This window comes from Corvus kubaryi, unplaced genomic scaffold (assembly GCF_017639235.1).
Source record: "Corvus kubaryi isolate FWS band 111438036 unplaced genomic scaffold, C.kubaryi_AGA036_p1.0 37387, whole genome shotgun sequence".
NCBI classification, from domain to species: Eukaryota; Metazoa; Chordata; class Aves; order Passeriformes; family Corvidae; genus Corvus; species Corvus kubaryi.
In genome coordinates, this window is record NW_024581129.1 from 8,084,379 (window position 1) to 8,105,664 (window position 21,286).

Here is a 21,286-nt window from a genome sequence, read left to right on the forward strand (position 1 = left end):
CCCCCCGCCGACGGGCCGCCGCCCGCGCCCGGCGAGGTCACGGAGCAGCTGGCGCAGCTGGTGCGGGCGCTCTGGACGCTCGAGTACACCCCGCAGCACAGCCGCGACTTCAAGGTGAGCAGGGGCCTCGTCCCGTCGAGGCGGGAGGAGCGAGCGCAAGGCTGCCGGGAGCAGCCCTGGAGGGCTGGTGCCCGCGGCGCGGGGGTGGCGGGGCTCGGGGCCGGGCTCAGCTGGTGCTGCCGTGGCTCACAACAGGTCCAGGTGTGACACAACGTGTCCCCATCGCACGGGCACCGCAGGTTGCTCCGGTTAGCAGCTCTGCTGCGTGCCTTGCCGCTGGTCCGAGCACCCACGCGGTGGGAAGAACCATCTGGCCTTGCCAGCTGCGTGCCAGTAGCGGTGGAGTGCTGTTCCTGCTCCCAGCATCCTCCTAGAGCAGCAGACCCTGGTCAGGTGACAGCGCTGGGCACCCACGGCAGCGCCCTGGGAATGGGACAGGTGCTACCACTGTGCTCTTTGCTCACGGTGTTTGACGCTGGCTGATGGCTCTGGATGGTGTTTATGGGTGAAAATATCCATTTTACTGTTTCATTCTTCTACCGTGCTGCCATTAGGGAAGTTGCAACTAATTGTTGTTTGGGAGTTGTGAGCGTACATGGAAGAAGGCTGTTGAGAGCTGTGCCTTGTAGTCTAACCAGGAACTTGTGAGTCCGGGCTGATTTGGGGAGTGTGTTTCAGGAGTACTTGCTTGTACTCTCTTGCTTGGACTCGCTCGTGTTTAGCACCGTGATGTTCTCCTGCCGCAGCCCTTGGGCTGCGGTTCCGTCCGACGGCGCCGTGCCCTGCCCCAGGAGCTGTTGTAGCAGAGGGTTGGTCCTTGCGCTGTGGCTTAAAGACACCCTGCCATGGCTTTGGATGAGATCGGACACAACTGTTTTAAAAGTGCTCTAGGCCAACCTTGCCTCTTGGAATAGGGAGAAGTATTATTCCTGGCACGTAAGACTCTCTGGCTGTGCGAGAGAATGAGAGGGTGGGTGGTAGCTTCCACATCATGAACTTAGAGGCACTTAAGGGAAATTTTAGGGGAATTTTTCTTGCAGAGTGAGTTGCAGAGATGTTTAAATGCATGAAAACACAGCAAGAACATAATTGACACAGTTTTGGGCTCTCTGCATGCAGTTCAGCTGGGGTACACAGCAGGTAGAGACTGGGTCCCAGAGTCGGCTCTCCCTTGGTGTCTGCTGGATGGTGGGGTGTCCTAGAGGGTCCTCTGAGGTGACAGTGGCCTTTGGCACCCTCAGTCGTTTGGATGGATGTATGGCCAGCACCTCTTCCCTTTGCCTCTCCTATGCCTTTTGAGGCAGCTGCACCCACCTGTCCCACAGCCATGCTGGGGCATTCCCTGCAGACCCTGACTGTTTGCCTTTGAGTGAAGGCACCTGCCTTCTCTCAGGATGCCTGCCACAAGGACCACATGTGGCTCTGGTGTTTTTGAGAGAGGTTTTTATGGGGGAGTGCTTGGAAAGCCGATGTCTCGGTGAGTCTGGTCTTGGTGGCACCATGGGGCACTCACCTGGACCTGTCACTGTTCCTGAGGTGGTGTGGCAGGAGAAGAAATTGTGGATTTCTCTTGAGTAGTAGAGGAAAAAAGGTTGTAAAAGCAGAATTGTCTTCTGCCAGTGGAACTAATAGAATGGAGAGCAGCCCTCTTTCTAGGCCAGGCTCCGCTGTTCACACAGGCTGTGGGAGCAGGGCTGGGATACGAGTGACGGCAGGAGGAAGAGCATCAGGGCCAGGGATTGAATTAAGGCCATGTTCCGCAGGTGTTGATAGCAGAACTTTGCTGTTTGCAGACGTCACTGATGGTAAGAGAGTGCTGTTCTGCTTGTGGATGGAGCTGGAGCCCATCCATCTCCTACCTGCCAGGTCCCTGGGGGTTTTAAAACCCTCTTGCTGGAGGGAATCTGGTCCCAGTTGATCCAGTTTAGCACTGCACGGTGCCAGCAGCCTGGGCCCTGCTGCAGGACCGTGTCATTATGTCAAGTGCTGCTCCCTTATAGGGGTCAATTACTTCTAATATGAAATTAATGTTTCTAAAGACAGTTAAGTCTCCTGAACCAGCTATTAAATTCAGTTCTTAATTAAACTTTTTCTCAGCAGCAGATTTGCACAGTTCATTTGCAAATGTAAACAACAGGCTTAGATTGGAGAAAGGCAAAGATCGGCATTTTCATTCTGGAAACTGCTGCTTCTCTCCAAAACAAGGAAAACATCCCCCCAGCTTGTTCTGCTTAGAGGGTGGAACATTCCCAATTTGCCTTGATATAATTGTTTGTAAGGGTGTACAGTGTTTTCACAGAGTAATTTTGGGCTTTCCCTCCAACAGTAGTAGCCACTGACAGTAATATTTATTTGATAGGCAAATGGCTCTTTATCCAGCATGCTTTGAAATCCATGTGTTGGGTTTTTTTGCTATTTTTCCTCTTTTGGCACCAAATACAACTGGGCAAAGGCACTTCCTAATTCCTAAATACTTTTCTGTAGGTGCTAAATGTATTTTAGGATAAAGGATAATACTTATTTTCTTGCCCAGTCTTATATCTGTAGGTTTCTGTCTTGGAAGAGAGGAAATTATTTTCAAGGGAGTGTGTCTTGGAGTCCTTGTGGACAGGGGCCTTTGAAGGGGTGATTTTTGGAATGTTCTTTACCCTCAGCTGGTTTTCCTTGGTAGTGCTTTCTCACTTTTTAAGTTGGTCTTCAGGAAATAACCCATCTCATGGGTCTCTGAATCATGTAGATGCTGAAGCCAAGGAAAATGCAGTTCAAACAACTGGTTTGTGTTAAATGGTTCATTTTGTAGTTGCAGGATGAGGGGGAGAGCCTTGTGCACAGAGAGGGGAGGTTGGGAGTGCTGGCAGAGCAGGGGAAAGTGGGGGTGTAGAAGGCTGAGGTAGTAGGAAAAGGTCCCTAAGGACTGGACTGAGAGGTGGAAGCAGAAAGGTTTGGTTTCTGGGTTGGGAGCCTGGGCAGCCCTTCCTGGGAATGGAACAGGAGCACCATGGCAGAGCTGGTAGTTCCTGGATTTCTCTGCTGTGGATGACTTTCCCATTGGTCCTGTGCTCCTTTGCTGTTTGCTTTAACAATCCTTCTCTTCCGATTACTCAGTGGGTTTTGTTTTCCTGCCCAAACAAAGCTGCTGCTTTCATAACAGGGGGCCAATATTTCAGCTTGTGCTTCCTCTTTCCCCTTTGTGATGGTGTGACAATGGTGACAAACATCTATTGTATAAGCAGGGCTTTGGGCTTGTTTTTTTCCAGGGAGCTGTCCCGTGCTGCCTGCAAAGTTCCTGGGAGTGTCAGACAGGGAGGACAGAGTGCCCTTTGTATTGGGAATCGGTCTGCAACACTCGGAGGTGATGGTGGGGGTCGTCAGCAAGAAGGATTTTGATTTAAACTAATTTGGCTTGAAAAATTACATTCTTATGCAAATCCTCTGCCTTTGCCTTCTGTGGAGTTTGGGTCTTCTGTGAATGATGAGGCTCCTTCTGTTTTGAGACTTTCTTTGGGGCTCTAAGGCAGTTGTACACTGAAGCATGTCAATGTTTAACAAGACCCTTTGCATGCCAGAACTGGGATTGCATTTTTTGTCCTACAAGAAGATGGCCTTGGCTGTGACCTGCAGCATGTTCAGCAAATACAGCACAGTCACCATAACTCAGTTGGGTTGGATTGTCAGAATTGGATCTGAACTCAGAATGAATCCTTGTTGGCAGAGCAGAGATTATTGTGCCAGGTTAAAAGTGCTGCTTCCTTTCTTATTTATTTTTAAACTTATGTTTGGTGTAAGATTTGTTTCAAGGTGTTTTGGGAATGCATTTGGTGCAAATATCTCACTTTGGGACAAGCAATCTACCAGCTGTGTTGGGCATTTCTTTGGGAGTTAATCACTAACTCCTGAGTTATGAAGGAGCTCCTGGAAAGTGTTGACATGCTCAGATCTTTGCCTCTTGTTGAAGCTGCAGTGAGAGCAGTTCTCAGCGGGGGCTGCTGGGCCAGCGTGGGTGTCAGGAGCCTTTGGTCCTGCTCACAGAAATGTCAGCCCCGGGCCCTTCTGCCCACCAGAGCCCTTGTGCATTTCTAATGGGGCCAGTGAGGTGTGAAATGTGATCTCCTGGATTGTATTTAATTATCTTGCTCTCTGCCTAGCACAGGATAAGTTATTTTATTCTGGATATGGTCCACTGCTTATTCCTAAAATATTTCCACAGAGAGCAAACTGTCCTCCCTCTGAACAGAGGGATGGAAGAAAGGGACATGAAAGAAGAAATGTGGGACTCTTCACCCTTCCCTTCTGGTCCCTTGGCTTTTGGTTCCTGGTGCTTCAGCTTCTGTGTTGATCTAAAGAGGCTTTGAGTGGGTTAGGTGATAGGGGATCTTGAAGTGCTTGTTGCAGTTCAGTCCAGGTGCTTCCAGTGGTGGCATCCTACTGAGGAAGCTTGTCCTAGGGCTGCTCTGGGAATTGGAGTTGACACACTTTCCTTGAAACAAAAAGCAAGTTACAAATTTTCTACATAATTTTGATGATGGTTCTTGACATTATGGAAATGTGGTTCACTGGGATCACAAAGGTCTAGCAGTCTTGCCACGTTACACCCTTTTTTTTTAATGTTAATTATCAATGAGATGTAAGTCCATTACTGTATGTGTGGTTTGTTTTGTTTTGCTTATTTTCTTGCATATTTTTCCTTACAATTGCTTTACTCGCTTTCTACACACATCTCTAAACCCCCTGGGAAGGGTTTCCTGCAGCAGATCTGGCTGCCTTAAGGCAGTGGTCTGACTTACCTATAAAATCCAAATGCTTTGCTGGGGATTTCTGTGTTATGCTTCAAACTTTGATCTGAGTGAGTGCAGCACAAGGCTGGGGAGCCAAGGCTGAGAGGCAGAGTCTGGAGGTTGGATGTGGTTTGCTGAGGGGGTTCTGTTGGAGGGGGCAGCCGAAGTGTGGTGTGGGTGCTCCCCTCTGGAGCAGAGGGTCGGGCGAGGCAGGAGAAGAGATCCCAGTGTGGAACAGCACTGCCAGGTGGCCCTGGGGGTTGGCAGGACGCTCTGTGAGGCTGGAAGGGCATTGTACATCATTGCCAAAATGTGCTTTCTGTCTTCTGAGCTTCCAGGTTCTTATTTCCATGCTGCCTGTGCAAAATGACACATGGTGAAAGTATGAGAACTGTGTCGTGCCTGGCAGCCCATGGAAGCGGTGAGGGGGATGTGTGTTCCCAGGCAGCTTAATTGGATCTGTGTTGCTCTGTGCTTTGTACATGGCCACACTTGATTGGAGTGAACCCATTCTTGCTGCCATTTGAGCAAAGCACTGCTTAATGAACTTGTTTGCATATGATTGTCAGTGAAGTGAATGTTTGTTATAAAGTGCAAGGGGAGGCTTCTCAGAGTGGTAATGATGGGATCCCCTCATCTCAGTTTCTGTGTCCAACTTGGGACCTGAAGCAAAGCCTGGAGAGAGCAGGAGAGGCATAGGTGTGCAGCTGGAGCACTCCTTGGGCTGCTGAGCCCAGCCTTCACATCCATCCTCTCTGTCAGCATTTACTGATAGTTCTTTACTGGACTGCTTCACATTCGTGGTGTTCTCCTGCTCCTCAATCCCTTATTCCTTTGAATCCCACCAGTTGCTCTACCAATGTAGCAGGAAAACAAGTTCCTGCTGAATAATACGGGATTTCTGCTCTTTATAAGGGTGAATTCTCCCAGCAGCCAGCAACCGACTCCTGGCAGTGCCTTTGGCAGGCAAGACCTGCACCCCTGGGAAAGGCCTGGAAAGGAGTGTGCCAGCTGGGGAATGCAGCACCCACAGCCCACCTCCATGTCCGTGCTCACACACAGCAGCCCTGGACAGCATCATCTGGACAAACTTCACTCTCTCCTTATGCATTGAAGGAAGGTGGTTAATGAGGATTAACAGGCTTCAGCCAGGAAGGGTGAGAGTAGCTGCTGGCATGAGACAGGTGTTAGGCAGGGGCTGGTGGGATGATGCTTCTTGTTTGGGCTTGTTAAATGTGGTGGAGAATCCCTCTGGTGCTGGTGTGCTGCTCCCTGTAGTGCTCCTCTTGGCTTTGCTTCCTGAAGTATTCTCATAAGTGGCTGTGCTTATTCCCCTCTGCATTGCAGAGGGCAGGACTGTGTAGGGGCACGGGCTGCCCACAGAGCTGCCATGTCCCATGGGGTGCTGCTTCCTGAGGCCTGGTGCCTCTGGATGCCCACAGGGCAAGGGAGGAGTATTTTGTCCTGCCCTGGCTGCTGTGGTAGACCTCCTGCCATCGAAGCTCACTTCCCTGTTTGGTGCCTGTGGTAAGGCTGAGTCCACAGCGATCTCTTCTGCCCCTGGACTGGAGGAGCTCCCTTCCTGAGCCCTGGGGCCTGAACCACGCTGCTGGCTGGGTACTGGTCTCCCCAAAAAAGAACGTCTCCAGAGGGGAGGAAAGTGCTCTCTGTGTGTGAGCAGAGTGATTCAGGTAAGTGGTTGTCTGCTGTAGAGCTTACCCAAATGCAAACCTGTGGTTGTGGTTTAAAAAAGAAGAATAGTGTGGTTGAGCATAACTCACTGTTCAACAGAAGATAAAGAATAGCCTTTCTCTCCTGTGCACGTGTGTCATTGGGTCAGGTCTCTAATGAGCTGACTTTGTCTGTTCATGTGCAAAATCCTTCCACAGCTGCTTCCTACCAGGGCCACACTGGAAAATAGCAGACTGGCATTTTTCCTCTAGTTGTCTTTGTGATCTGGAACAATAATAGCAGCATAGAAGAGGCCAGTAGTTCAGCCCTTTTTTGATCTATTTATTGCATCTCTTTAGAGCAGTAGATGAATTATTATTAAACTTTCAGTGGCCTGATAAAAGTGATAATGTATCTTTGCTGTAAATCTGCTTTATGGACAGGTAGGCACTGGTATGGTTGCAGGGTGCTTGCAATAGGGGTACGTGAGTGGGATTGATAGGAAATTTTGATTTTCCCCCCTACGTCTTTGGATGGAGCCATTTCATTCAGGGTGTCTGTGTACCACTGCAGGCACATCTGGTGGAATGGAGGATCCATCCACCTCGTGCCAAGCTTGCAAGGGCTGAGCTGAGGAAAGGGCTGGAGGTGCTGTGCATTGTGGAAGGTGCTGGGAGGCAGCGTCAGAGTCCATTCCCACTCCTGGTGCTTCACAGCTCAAACAGCTGCACTGGAATCGTTCTGGAGTCTTTCTTAATACCCTGCAATGCTGGACAGAGGCTGGTCAGATGTGCCAACTATACTTACAGGAGAACCAGATTAGGGGCAGAGGATTAACAGCTCTTGGGGGTTGGTAAATGTGGTGTTTTTCATGCGTTTTTAAAGCATTTGCTTCATAACTCTGTATCTGCATCCAGTTACAGTTGCTGTTGCATTACTGCAGGACCAGCAAAATGAGGTGTTGTCTTCTCTTAAGTGATGAACAAAAAGGAGTGAAAGTTTAGGGTTATGGCAAAGGCAAGAAACCCTCTGGTGGGCTGGAAGGGCAGACTTGGAAAGTAAATGTGGAGAGGTGCTGGGTGGCCAGTGCTCAGTGATGAGGTTCTTGCTCATTTGTCTGCTTTGCCTGTCAAATGTTCCTGGAGCTGTTCAGGAATGGCCAGTCTGGCTGCTGAGAGGCTGCAGTCCCCCATCCACAGCAGAGGGTTGTGGGGACCTCCAGCTTCTGTACAGCCCTGTCTATGGCTGAGGGCTGTGGGGATCCCCCCATGCTGTTCTGCCCACTGCCCTGAGCCCAGCAGGGAGTTGGCATGGGGATAGGGAGGTGTGTGGGGCTGTGTTTGGTGCTGACCCACATCAGGCTGGGGGGCTGGCTGCACTTTAGGAGTTCCTGGTATTTGTCTCAGTTGTTAAATTGTTTATTTGAGTCGGCACCTCTATCTCTTTCAGATTTAATCATGTCCCTCAGCACTGCCTGTTCTGTGTGTCCATTGTTCCCCTCCACACCCGGCATGTCTGGGGTTGCTGCCGCAGCCCCCTGGAGCGGGCTGGGAGGAGGGCACACAGCATTCCCTGGAGGAGCAGCCGCAGAGGTTTAAGCAGTAATGGACCCACTTGTAGCAGCGCTGGCAGGAAGCGTGCGTGATGCTGGGAACACACTGCTGTTGCTGGAGTGTTTGTTTAGCGGAGTCTCTTGTGAGGAAGTTGCATCTGATATTTTGTAGTGCTTCCTGAATCACTTCCAACATCTTGTGATGTGTCTCCACAGGCAGCTCTTTATCCTTAGTCCACTCAGGCTGCAAGAGTGTTGAGAAAACCAGAGCAATTATGGAGATGCTTCTGAGACAAGCAGTGACAAAGATACAGAGCAAGGCACATGACTGCTGTGCATCCATGGGTTCGCTGTGCTTGGGATTGGTACAGACAATTGGCTGCTGCCTGTGGGATACTGCATCTCCAGGGACACACATCAGTAAAAGCCGGGGAGGATCTGGACTGGAGTGATGTGCTGGGGAAGAGGCAATAAGAAATACTAGCCTGGGTTCCCAAAGTACTTATGTTTCTATCCCCTTTTCACTTGAAATACTGGATATGCTTCCTTGCAGCAATGCCAAGAGTCTTTTATCATCAGCTCTGTCTAGACGGGCCCTTGAAGTGCAGTGACAGTGCCTGTTGGCTGAGCTCACTGGGACAAAGGACACCAGATAAGGCTGCTGGCTCTGGCTGATGGGAGTGCGGGCCTGCTCCCATCACACCTGTTGGTATCTTGATGCAGAGGGACCACACACTGCTGGGGACGTGGCGGGTGTTTCAGCAGTTCTTTCCCTTGGCTCTCTGTGGTCAACTCACTGAGAAGAATGATCTTGGCTTTGTTGTGACCTGCAGTGCTGTTGGAGCCTTCCTCCCTCAGTGAGAGTAAGGGACATCATCGCCTTGGTGCTGAGCTGGGCACAGTGGGTTGGGAAGGATCGGTACAGCTGTTAAAACTCAAATGTGTTACTATAGGAGCATGGGTAACAGTTCTGGAGAGATGTAGTGAGGTAGCCACCTAAGACTGGACTGCAATCTCTGCTTCATGTGTTAGTGATTGATTTTCAGTTTGAAACTTGACACAGTAATTTAAGGGCTAAATTTAATTTTCAGTGTAGGTTTTTTTGAACTAAGTTAATGTTTGCAAAGCAAGTCTTCACATGTATGCCTTACATTCTTACCTGCATCATTGTCTGGGTGCATTCAGCTGAGCTTTCTTCTGAAGAAGGGCAAGAGGTATCAGGCTGGTACCTGAAGAGACTTTTTTGGATTCATTATTTTGATTATGTTTTATCATTTTATTTCTGCCAGTGGATCTTGCTTTGCTTAATGGAAACTAGGAGCAGAGAAGGCTGTTTGGTCTCCATTAATCTTCAAGTGCTTCAGATTTCTCTCCCCCATAAAAAGGTTTGTAGCAGTATCCCAAGCTGAGGTTACACTGGGCACCAAGCAGAGGTGCTGGGGTCACACCAGTGTGGCACAGAGAGTGTTGGCTGGGGACCACTCCCATGGTTCAGGCTGTGTGCACATATTTTATGTGGGAGGCTGCTGGTTCCTGCACAGCAAGGGCAGTAAATTTGCTGTCAGAAGGGCTGCACATATGTAATGAGAGCAGATTATTTCTGTTTTCAATTTTTTTGCTGCCTTGAGACAGGTGGACAGATTATAGAGCATAGAGAGTATATGTTTATCAGTCCTTTCCTGCCTCTTTCATCACCAGCCCCCTCCCCGGTGACCCCATTTTCAGAGGGATAAAGCGAGCAACCCAACCTCATTTCTCAAATCTGTTGCAAAGTCTGATCAGGGGAGTGGAGGAGCTCTGGCATGAGGCGCATGTGCAGCCTGCTGGGCCTGTGCTCCGCAGCCTTCCCAGCCATTCCTGCCTGCAGGTACTGTCTGGCCTCTGCTCGTGCAACTGTCCCTCTTGGGGATCCTGCTCAATAGGTCTGAGTCCTGTGTGAACAGTTTTTCTCTCCACAGGTGTGCCAGGGGATGTAGGTGCCGCGCTGTAACGGGGCACATGCTGGGCAGGATTCCCTTCCTGGGAGCCTGAAGCACAGGAAGGCTGGGGAGATGCTGAATGACTGATGTGAGCTTTGCTGTGAGCCTAGTTCTTAGAGAGAAGCTTGGTATTGACTTTGGGGACAGAATTACTGGAGTGGGTGTGTGGGAGCGGCTGTCCCATGTTTGGTAGGAGCAGGCTGGCTCTCCTGGCTGCAGCTGGTGCCTCCTTGGAGCAGCAGAATGTGCTGGCTTTTCCGTAGCAGTGGTGTTGTCTGCTTTCAGGAAGGAACCCGGGCTCAGCTGCTGAGGTCAGCCCACCCTGGCATGCTACTCCAGAGGCAATTCCAGCCGAATGCAGGTGCTGGTGCCTGGCTACCATTCTTCAGAACCTGTGCTGTGTTGCCCAGCGAGCAGTAAGGAGAACTGGCTGGCCATTTGGGACGGGTTTTGGGGGTAAAAGTGGAATCAGAGTTCTGGAGCAGAGAAAGTGTTTTCTGATGTTGGTGGGTAATGGCATTCCTTACTAAATCCTGTGTGGGCTTGTGGCGGCTTTTCAAGGAGGAGATGTCCTGAGGAAAGGGTGCGTGTGGCCTGATTGGAGGGGTCAGAGCAAACTTCTGCATTATGAAAGGTGTCTCCAAAGCTGCAGGGCAAGGATAAATCTGCAAAGACTAGATTTTGGCTGCTGATGAGCTTCAAGCCCTTCCCGTTCGTGTCTAGAAGAAAAACAGGTCTGAACTAATCCCTTGGTTGTGCTGGTGTCCTGAGACGGTGTTTCCAGAAATTCAAGAGTAAATTAGGTGGTTCTCCAGGCTCTCAGTGTGTATCCACAGCAGTGCCAGCTGTCCCTGTTGCAGCTGTGGCCAAGTCCCCCTGGTTCAGAATCCACCAGTCCAGCAGCACCCATCCCATGCTGTGCTGCTCCAGCATTGGTTACTCTGGGACACTGTGGTTTCTTGTGTGCAGGGAAAGCTGCACCTCCCTGGCTGGTGATAGAAGATAGTGTTTGGGATGAGCCAGTTCTGCATAGTGGATTCTTGATACCCAGTGGAAAAAAATTCCATGGTGGCCTGTACTTGAGAGGGTGCTGATGGGAAGTAATTTTGCTACCTGCATGATGATCACAGACTCTAAAGGCATCGGTGATTTAGGTGTCCTGATCCTGGCTGAGTCCTGGAATTGTAGACCTCGATTATCATTGAGCACCTGCATCAATGTTTTGGGAAATGTGTGACCTCACCAAAGCTGCAATGAACTAGACAGAGTGTGTGGGCATTAGGAGACAAAATTCTTGTTTTGCTTCAGCTTGAACAGAAGATTTCATGCGGGCAGCAGTGTCAGATGCTGTGGGGCAGGGGTAGGTGTGATGGCACGGCTTCGGGTCTGTATCAGCTGTTGCTGCACTGCCTCTCCTCTCTGCAGAACATCGTGTCCAAGAACGCGATGCAGTACCGCGGGAACGCCCAGCACGATGCCCAGGAGTTCCTGCTTTGGCTCCTCGACAGAGTCCACGAGGATCTGAACAACGTGGTGAATTCCAGCGGCGTGCCTCCACTCAAGGTAAGGGATTCTGCTAGGAGACAATGTGGGAGTCTAACTTTGCACACAGGCTTTCCTTTTAAAGTAGTTCTCCCCATTGGCTTCTCAACTTCAATAGTTCAGATGGAACAAAAGCTTGGGTTAAAATACTGTTTGTTTCTGCCCTGGAAATGTAACCAGCTGTTCCACTAATCCCTGGCAAGTGCTCCCTGACACAGTTGTGTTTGAGTGGCCCTGCAATACCCAGGAGATGTTACCAGGGGGCTGCTGGGCCTTGTCAGGTGTGAGCCCCACGCCCTTCCCTGGGTTGCCATGCCCACCTCACCTTCCCGCATGCCCACCCCTTGGAGCAGAGTGTGCTTGGTAGTTAAAAATGCTTGTGGCATTTTTCTGGTGGTTTTGGCTAAGGAGGGTGCAAATTCAGCTGGCATTCTGGAGCCACCTGCTTGGTGCATCCCCCCACACCTCAGTGTGCCTCAAGGGTTTGTTCCTCTCTTTCAGCCGCCGCTGGAGGATGATGTGCTGCTTGAGGGCCCAGCCTTTCCCATCAGTAGCACTTTTGTGCAGGAACTCTTTCAAGCCCAGTACAGGTATTTTGTACATTTGTTGAATGTATGGGTGACCCCAGTATAACTCCAAATTGACACTAGCTCCCAGTACAGTTGGGACTGGTGTCACTGTGTTAACAGCTGTTTCTGAATTCCTGCTGAAGGGAATCTGAACTAAGACCTTGCTCTAGAGGAAAGAGAGAATTTCACTGCTTCAGATTTGGTATATTCTGTGTAAATCTGCAGTATGTACCACTGCGCCTGTTCTTGTGCATCCTGAAAGTGAGTCAGTGCTTCATGAGCAAAGGTTCAAGAAAGCCCAGTGCTATGGGGCTCACCCTGACTGTCAGAGGGAAGAGCCCTTGGCAGGATCTGGAGGTGCCTGGGAGTTAGGGATCCTCAGTGTGTGCAGAGTGCTTGTCATCTGGCACTTGGGAATTCCGAGCTGAAGTTATCACTGTCCCTTCAGGGCTTTCCCTTGTGTTTCCCTACGTTCTGGGAAGAGAGCTTTCTAATTTCAGAGCTATTGGAAGAGAACAGCTGAATCACCAGTGTTCCTTGATGGCTTGTGCCTGTACTGCTGTAAGAATTGTAATTGCTGGGCTTTCTCCCCAGTATTTGCCAGCTTTTCCTTTGCAAAGGAGAAACTTAAGCCTGGTCTAAGACACAAAGCCATTGTAAGGTGCTGGTTGATTCTGAATGAGAGAGAATTCTTGTGTGGAGTTTATCCTGAGTAAGAGCTGTGTGCACCCCAGTGCTGACTGTCTCTGTCCCTGTCCTGTCACTTCACCTCTCTCCAAAGACAAAACCCTTCCAGGGTTTCCCTTTGGATCTGCTGTTGGTGAATGTGGGATGTGATGGTTGATACGTTCCCAATGAAGTGGGGTGTAACTCTGCCCTGTTATCCACGTTTGTCCCAGGTCCTCCCTGACGTGCCCTCATTGCCAGAAGCAAAGCAACACCTTCGACCCTTTTCTCTGCATCTCGCTGCCGATCCCTCTGCCCCACACTCGGTATGGAACTGTCCTGAACGTAATGTTGGCTCTTTCCCATGCATGTGGTGGTGTTTAATTTACTACAGCAGGAAGACAGATATCAGCAAAATTTCTGATAAGTCTTTTATAAAGATAGATAGGACCATATGGGGATTTTATGTTTTGCTTTGAAGGTAAAATGGAAAATTGAGCCTTTTACTTTTTTCAGAAAGGCCTATCCTTCCTATAGAATTAATTTTGGGGGAAAAAGTCTTTGATTCACATAACCAAAATATTTTGCTTTTCACTTAATTTATAGCATTTTAAAATTAAAAAAGGGAAAAGGATGAAATGCACTTTTTTTTTTTAGAACAGCCTCACTGGTCACTCCAATTTCAAAAAGTAAAGTTAAAATCTTTCCTGCAGAATGTTTTGCTTTTTTGAAAGACAGCTGATGCAAATGAAGCAAAGTGCTTCAGGGGAGGAAAAAAATCCAGATAAAGTATTCAAAGTGAAGATAGAGATGCACAGCAAAACTACTTGTGGTATAAACAAACTCCTTCACCTGGTGTTTGGATCCAGAAAACTTGTGTAGGTTCCAGAAGCAATGGAACAGAGTGATGATAGGGCAGATTAAACATTGCTCTGTCACACTTGCTTTGGAAATCCCTGCTTCACCACCGGATGGAGGCTGAGTGGGCTCTCCAGGGAAGGTGTCCCTGCCCTGTTCTCTCCCCAGGCAATGCTGCTGGCTGCTGTTGGAGGCAGGACTGAGGACTGAGAGGCAGCCTGTTCCCAGTAGCAGCTCTCCAAGTACTTCAAGGTGCTCTCTTACACTGTCCCAAACTTTCTTACAGGATCCTTATTGGAAAACTGATTGCCTTCTCATACACCATTTGGTTTTAACTCTGTGGGCCTTTTCTGAGATGTTTTACTTGTGGGAGCGTGTAACACCAGGCCATGTAGTAAGAAAGGAGTCTGTAAATCAAACACGCTTGTCTGGCTGCAGCTGAGCGCAGCTCCAGTGTCAGGTGGATCCAGACAGTCAGGAAGGCCCTGTACCTGGTGGGCAGCCTGGATGTGCCCAGGTTGGGCTGAGGCTGCTCCAGGCAGTGCCCAGAGGTGCTCAGCCCAGCCTAGCAGTTGCTCCCATGCTCTCCACAGGCCACTCTACATCACCGTGGTGTACCAGGGCAAATGCTCACACTGCATGCGCATTGGGGTGGCCGTGCCCATCTCTGGAACAGTGGCCAGGCTGCGGGAGGCTGTCTCCTCGGAAACCAAGATACCCACGGAGCAGGTAATGGGCTGGGCTGCTCACCTGTTTGCCCTCCCTGGAGTGGGAGGGAGAGGGGAGGCTTTTGTCCCTTGTTGGATACGTAGGAATCGAATTCAGTATCCATGGTTGAACAGGGAAGCAAGGCAGTGGTGGAAATCTGGATCATGCTTTTCCCTGTGCATTGGCTGTTTGAATCCTAGTGGAGTGTGTGGACCTGCCTGACCCTATGGTGACCTGCGCATGCTGGCAGTGAGGGAACCACTGGGTTCTGTAGGAAGAGCTTCTGGAAAGCTGTTGAATTCCACCAAAACCTCTCCATGTGTTGCTTTTACCCCAGCTTCTCGTTCATGGCTGTCTTTTTCCCTGTTCCTTGCTCTTGGCTGATGCCAGGATGTTTTGAGGAGTGCCATCCCTTAGCAGGAAAATCCCAGCTGAAGGACAGGGCACTGAGCTGAGCCAGGCGTGGGTGGTTTGATGGGTTCTGGTTTGCTTCTGCTGCCTGCAGATCGTGCTGACAGAGATGTACTACGATGGGTTCCATCGCTCCTTCTGCGACACCGACGACTTGGACACCATCCACGAGAGTGACTGCATTTTTGCCTTTGAGACCCCAGAGATCTTCAGGCCTGAGGGCATCCTCAGTCAGAGAGGTGAGTCAATAACTCTGCTTAATGCCCACCTCAGGTGACTAGTGAGGGAGGTTTGTGTGGGAAAAGAATGAGTCCCACAAGCTGTTGATGTTCTTGTGTATTGATTTCAGCTCTGACTTTGTCCAGGCTCACTCCAGAAGATTTAATAGTGTTGTCAGCTGGGAGGTTATCAAGCAGTGTTGTACACTCCTTTCTGCCTCTTCTCGGGGCTGATGCTGCAGGCCAGGCTAGCTTAATGTGAAATCTCTTGTCAGGCTTAATTTAAAGACCTGCTAGGGACCAGATGAAGCCACTGAAATTGTGTTATTTAAAATCAGATTGCTAGTGATGAATAAACAGTCTCAGGAATGAACAAACACTTTCTCTTTCCAAGCTCAAACCCCTTGGCCTCTGCATGTCCCCTCACTGAAAGGGAGCTGTGATGTCCTGGGCAAATGAAGTGTGATCAAAGGCAAATTTTATTATTGAAAGTAACAAGTTGGGTTCCTGGCACTTTAGTTTTTCTTGTGGGCAGTAAAAGCTGAGAGTGCTTGTACAACCCACTGTGAAAAATCAGAGGAGGAGCACTTGCATATTATGTCCTTCTCTAAAGAAACAGTCACTGCAAAAGGTAATTGCTCTTTGAAGCCTTCGTACAAGTGATGAAAATGCTCCTGATTCCATACTGACCCGCTCCTCTGCAGCCCAAGGAGGGTTTCTTGAGGGGGCATCAGGGCACTAAAGGCAAATGACATAATAAAATCTTTCCTTTCTCCTAATTTTTCAGGAATACATGTGAACAATAACCTGAATAACTTGAAATGTGGCACTGAGCACTCCCGAACAATAGCTTACTCTCAAGGAACAGTGAAGTCTGGAAAACTGGAACAGTCCTGTCCTAAACTAGCAGCAAATGACAAGATTGTCTTGCTGGTGTGTAACAGAGCATGCACTGGACAGCAGAGCAAAAGGTGACTGGCAGCAGTATGGTTGGAGTTACTCTTCTGGCTGCTTCCTAAACTGACCTGGATTTTACTCTCCTGTAGTATAGGCTCCAGGTGAAGGAACAGCAGCTTGCATCTCTAGCTCACATCAGGTGCTAAAGAACATGTTGATCAAAAAGCATTAATGGGTGCAGCAAAATATTTCTAATTTTGGTGAACTTCAAGTATTGCATTACTGTAAAGGAGCTAATGCAGCCAAGTTGGGAGGATACACCACCTCTGTAGAGCTGTCTGGTTTGAGAGCAGCACATTTGACCAGATCCTGTTATGGGTGGGAATTTTAAATTAGAGTGAAAATGGGAGGAGGGGGAGAAGTGAGAAACAACCATGGCAAAAGCATTTGTATCAACTGGAGCCTGAGAACTGCCTCAGCCTCTGAAGCTTCACAAAACTTCATGTGAAGTTCTCCCAGGTAGTTTGGGGTTCTGATTGCTGAACGGGATAATCTTTTAATTGTTCCCTCAAATGCTTCTCCTTCCCATAGGTTTGGCTTGCCCTTTGTGTTGCACTTGGAAAAAACAATTGCTTGGGATATTCTGCAGAAGGAAATTCTGGAGAAGATGCAGTATTTCCTGCGGCCTGCAGCTTGCTTGCAGGTGAGACAAATGTCCTCTCTGGTCACCACAGAGAAGCTATTGGATGCACAGGCTCCATTGCTGTACCTCAGCCCTCTGTCAGCTCATTGGTGCAGGCATATTTGAGACCTTGTACATTTGCTTTCTCATGTCAAACATGTTCTAGGGTAAAGTCTTTGTCAGCCAGTGCTGAGAGCAATTTGCATGTGGGCAGGTTGGGTTGGACCCCTGAGGTGGTCTCTGCTCTCCCTATTGCAGGTTTGCCCGTTCAGCTTGCGAGTGGTCAGTGTTGTGGGCATAACATACTTGCTACCTCAGGAGGAGCGACCCCTCTGCCACCCAACAGTGGAAAGGTGAGCTGGCCCTTGGGTGCTGAGACCTCCCCAGGAGTGGAGAGAGGTGTGTTAGCTGGGAACTCTGTGTTAACCATGCAGTCCAGAACAGTCCTGGTGTGGATGTGTGGAGTGGACTGCAGAGGCCTGAGGAGCAGGGAAATGATGGAGCATCCTCAGGAAGCTGTGTGAGAATACCTCAGCTGTGTGTCATGCCATCTTGGAGTCTGTCCTCCCTGGAAATGGAGAACAGAATGAAAATATTACTCCCACTATTTTTAATTTTTTTCTTGTGCCTGTTATTCTTTAGAAATGTTGGTAGATGCCTGTTCTGTAGCAGGTATATGTTGCCTTACAGAACTTGCATACTTGGATGAAGGCATTAGCCAGCTTTGCCAAGTTTTTTGCTGTGTGAATTCCATTTACTCCAATGCAAACTTGAGCTGTGGGAGTGGAGGAAGGATGAAGGGCTTGTGGAGAGAAATTATGTGCATGTAGAAGATAGTGTAGACTTTGTATTGAAAGATGATCTGACTTCTGTCTGCTCCTCTCTGCAGGGCATTGAAGTCATGCGGACAGGGGGGAACCGCTCACGTGAAATTAGTGGTAGAATGGGACAAAGAAACTAAAGATTAGTAAGTATGAAGTAAAAAACCTCAAAGTGTGTTCACCTCACAATTGCTGCTTGCAGCTTGCTTGTGTGAACTGTGCATCCTTCAGCAAACGTGAGACCACTCAAATTCCACCTGTGCCCAGCCCCTGTCTGCAGGGACAGCCTGGGGCGCAAGGGGATGTGCTGGTAAATGTGGTTGTCTCCCTGATGCAGCTTGTTTGTGAATACAGAAGAGGAGTATATTCCAGACTCTGAAAGCGTCCGCCAGCAGAGAGAGCTTCATCATCAACCTCAGATCTGCACTTTATCTCAGTGTTTCCAACTGTACACCAAAGAGGAACAGGTAGATATAGACTGTGTACTCTGGCTTGTTCACATGCTGCAGGAACTCCCTCACTCCAGAGCAGGTCATTTTTGCAAACATTGATTCCTTGTGACAGGAGAATAGATTTCTAACACAAGACTGTGCTGCTGACGGAGCTCCTCTGCAGTGAGAACCTTGTGGGAGGTCCTGCTGCTGGGTTCTTTGCTGCCCAGATGTTGATACAAGAACTTAGTCCTCTCTTTGGCAATTTCCTCCTTGTGAAATAGTATAAAGGATTAGAACAATGTGGCTTCATGGGAAAGTCCTGGAGCAATTGTGTGTTCCCAAGCTTGAGCAGGGCTGGGGTGGGCTCAGGCAGCCCCCACTGAGTGGGGCCCTCCCCAAACAGTAGCCCAGTGACCACAGAGCTCAGTTCTGCAGGAACATGGCTGCTCCCCTGTTCTGGCTCTGCTTGTGGTGTATGAGGCTGAAGAGGGTGAGTGATGGTGTGCCACAGGCAGGCTAGAGAGGGCTCTGACCTTGCCCCTGCCTGGCACATGGAAGCCATCTGAATTCCTTTGGCAGTCTCTAATCTGCTGTACAAAGGGCTGGTCTGGAGGTAGCCTTTGCACCCAGGACTGAGCTGTAATAATTTTGGAGCCCCTCTTGGTTGCTTCTTTCAGAGGTGAGGGAAGAATTGTTTGACAGCTTAAATCTCTGCGGCTGCTGAGTTATCTTAGCACTGGGCTGTGGAGGGAGGCTTGGGGGACAGGGAGAGTCTTCAGTGTGTAACTCTGTGCTTTTGGGAGTATGGAGGAAGAGGATTCCCAGAGGGCAGTGAGGTGTCAGAGGTGACATCCAAAGTACACCTTTCTTCTTTCTGTTCTGATGTTTTTCTGCTTTTTTTTTTCCTGCTTTTTTTTTTTCTACTGCTGGTTTTCTTGTGAGAATACTTTTCAGGCTGCCAAGCCTGCCTGCTTTTTGCCTTGGTTTTTCCTTCTCCCCTTCCAAGGCATTGGCATTTATAAGGTGCAAAAAAGCCCTCTGCACAGCAGCACTGGCTGGATTCTGCCTTGCAGCAGGAAGTGCCTCCTGAATGAGGCACCAATGTCTCTGCTTGTCACTTTGAAAAGTATTATTGGGAACGCTACATTTCCAGTGAGTGTGATAAATGCTGGAGGGAGATGAGGCAGAGAGATCAGTGTCTGCACTGGGCTTGGGGCAGCAGAGGATCAGTGGTGTGGTGCAAGCTGCCTTGGAATTTGAAAACCAATACCCACTCCTGCCCATTCCTTGTAGCTTGCCCCAGATGATGCATGGCGATGCCCACACTGTAAGCAGCTGCAGCAGGGTAGCATCACACTGAGCCTCTGGACCTTACCTGATGTTCTCATCATACATCTGAAAAGGTTTAGACAGGTAAGGATGCCTGTAGTGTTCCTGGAGGACTGCTGAGTGATGTGAGTAGACCCCCCTCATTAGAAGCAGCCATTCTGCCCTATGTGTTTCTCAGCTGGGGTTTTCCAGGCATCGTGGCCTTGGGCCTCTGCAGCTTGTGCTATTCTCTGTACACAGGAAGGAGACCGAAGGATGAAACTTCAGAACATGGTTAAATTTCCCTTGAGTGGCTTGGACATGACTCCTCACGTTGTGAAACGCAGCCAGAGCAGCTGGAGCCTGCCATCGCACTGGTCACCTTGGAGGAAACCTTATGGCCTCGGCAGAGATCCTGAGGACTATATCTATGACCTGTATGCTGTCTGCAACCACCATGGCACCATGCAAGGGGGACACTACACAGGCAAGTGTCCTGCTATGCTATCTATGGTGGAGCCATTCACAGAGAAACTGGTTATATTTCTGTATGGAGTCAGACTGATGGAAGCAGAGTGCCATAAGTTACGGAAGGTGAAGTGAATGGAGTCACCCCAAATGATGTTCTGTTCTGAGCGGTAATGTTGGACAAAGAAAAGTCCTGAAATGTAAGCTGTTTATTATGTTCTGGCAGCCTCAGGCTTCCATCTTGCCAGTCAGACTGGAAGATGATGCAAGAATAAATCTGTTCCTCGTATTCTCCTCTGAGTCCATTATAGCAGATAAGGTTATGTTAAATATCATAGAGCAAACTTGAGAGTAGTAGGAGTGAGGGAGTCTTACAGTAATGTATTATTTCTTAGCATATTGCAAGAATTCTGTTGATGGCCAGTGGTACTGCTTCGATGACAGTGAAGTTCAGCAACTTTCTGAAAGTGAAGTCTGCAAGCAGACAGCTTACATCTTGTTCTACCAGCGACGCACAGCGATCCCCTCATGGTCTGCCAACAGCTCGGTGGCAGGTAAGCCCTGCTGGCACTGTCTAGGGGTGGCTATAAGTTGTCTTTCATGGATAGTTTGTCCTGAAGAATTTTCTACCCAGCTCTGCTTAAGCCCCCACTCTGTGTCCCAGAACTCGGCAAGGCTTGTCTGAGTCTATGGGTGTGTGTCAGGGGCCGTGGAAACCTTCCACCTCTTCTGCTAAGGCAGTTTTGGCAGGGAGGCTATGGAGATGGGGGTAGCCCCTATGCCCCTACAGGTGTCTGCTCAGAGCTGCCGTTGTCAAAACCAGGACATCAAATCGTGGCTCGCTCCTTCCCTGTGGCAGCACTCTGAGTCCCAAGGAGGCACTGGTAGTGCATGTGTTGGTGGAATCCAGGATGAGCTGTGGGCAGGTGCAAGGCTTGGTGACCTGCCTTCGGGAAAAAAGAGATTTTTGTGGTGCTAGGGTGGCAGCTGAAACGCCGCCACTGCCTGCATGCTGGTATTCACAGCACACTGGGACAAGTGCAGTTCTGTCTTCCTATTCTGACCATAACTGCTCCCTAAGAGGAAAGCCCCATTCCCTTGGCAGTGTCTGGATGCTGGGGCCATGAGGGCCGGCTCCAGGTGTCTGCCAAAGCCAGAGCAGTGCAGTGTGTGCCCAGTGTACCTGACTCCCTGGCCTGCCAGGGTTCTGTGTGTGTGCGGCCGTGCGCTGCTGACCTGTCCCGTGCCCGGTCCTTGCAGGCTCCACGAGCTCGTCGCTGTGCGAGCACTGGGTCAGCCGGCTCCCGGGCAGCAAGCAGCCCAGCATCGCCTCCGCCGCCTCCTCGCGCCGCACCTCCCTCGCCTCGCTCTCTGAGTCGGTGGAGCTGACTGGGGAACGGAGTGAAGATGATGGTGTGTATCATTACTGGGGGGAAAACTGGGCCACTTGTCTTTGTGTTGCAAGATCCTTACTAAAATAGCTGCAAAATCTGTGGTTGCACGGGACAGTTATTCCAGCAACTGAGACAGGCAGACGCTGTCTCGGTAAGAGCACAGGTGGGCTTTTGTCTTGTATGAAGGGTTGAGGAGGACAGGGCAGGAACCTTAAGGAGCCTTTCAAAGAAAGCGAGTGCCATCAGCAACACCTCTCAGTCAGGAACTTCTGT

General features: G+C 49.7%; 1 protein-coding gene across 7 annotated transcripts in view; it reads left to right on the forward strand.

The window, feature by feature from the left end:
* Nucleotides 1-6: 6 nt before the first annotated feature.
* USP31 (ubiquitin specific peptidase 31) overlaps nucleotides 7-21,286 on the forward strand; it is a 31,417-nt gene continuing 10,137 nt past the window's right edge. For 4 of the 7 annotated variants that reach the window (XR_006017560.1, XR_006017561.1, XR_006017562.1 and 1 more), the window contains exons 1-15: nucleotides 10,349-10,493; nucleotides 11,463-11,600; nucleotides 12,081-12,169; nucleotides 13,048-13,140; nucleotides 14,266-14,401; nucleotides 14,886-15,030; nucleotides 15,797-15,980; nucleotides 16,498-16,609; nucleotides 16,847-16,941; nucleotides 17,478-17,555; nucleotides 17,747-17,876; nucleotides 19,137-19,256; nucleotides 19,413-19,638; nucleotides 20,015-20,173; nucleotides 20,880-21,032. Coding sequence is in view for 3 of the 7 variants with exons in the window: in XM_042036947.1 (XP_041892881.1) it covers nucleotides 11,484-11,600; nucleotides 12,081-12,169; nucleotides 13,048-13,140; nucleotides 14,266-14,401; nucleotides 14,886-15,030; nucleotides 15,797-15,980; nucleotides 16,498-16,609; nucleotides 16,847-16,941; nucleotides 17,478-17,555; nucleotides 17,747-17,876; nucleotides 19,137-19,256; nucleotides 19,413-19,638; nucleotides 20,015-20,173; nucleotides 20,880-21,032 (1,837 nt within the window). In the remaining 4 variants the exon portion in view is untranslated. Of the gene's footprint in view, nucleotides 115-10,347; nucleotides 10,494-11,462; nucleotides 11,601-12,080; nucleotides 12,170-13,047; nucleotides 13,141-14,265; nucleotides 14,402-14,885; nucleotides 15,031-15,796; nucleotides 15,981-16,497; nucleotides 16,610-16,846; nucleotides 16,942-17,477; nucleotides 17,556-17,746; nucleotides 17,877-19,136; nucleotides 19,257-19,412; nucleotides 19,639-20,014; nucleotides 20,174-20,879; nucleotides 21,033-21,286 lie in introns of those variants that run through there. The other 3 variants (XR_006017563.1, XM_042036948.1, XM_042036950.1) reach the window with 2 other exon arrangements.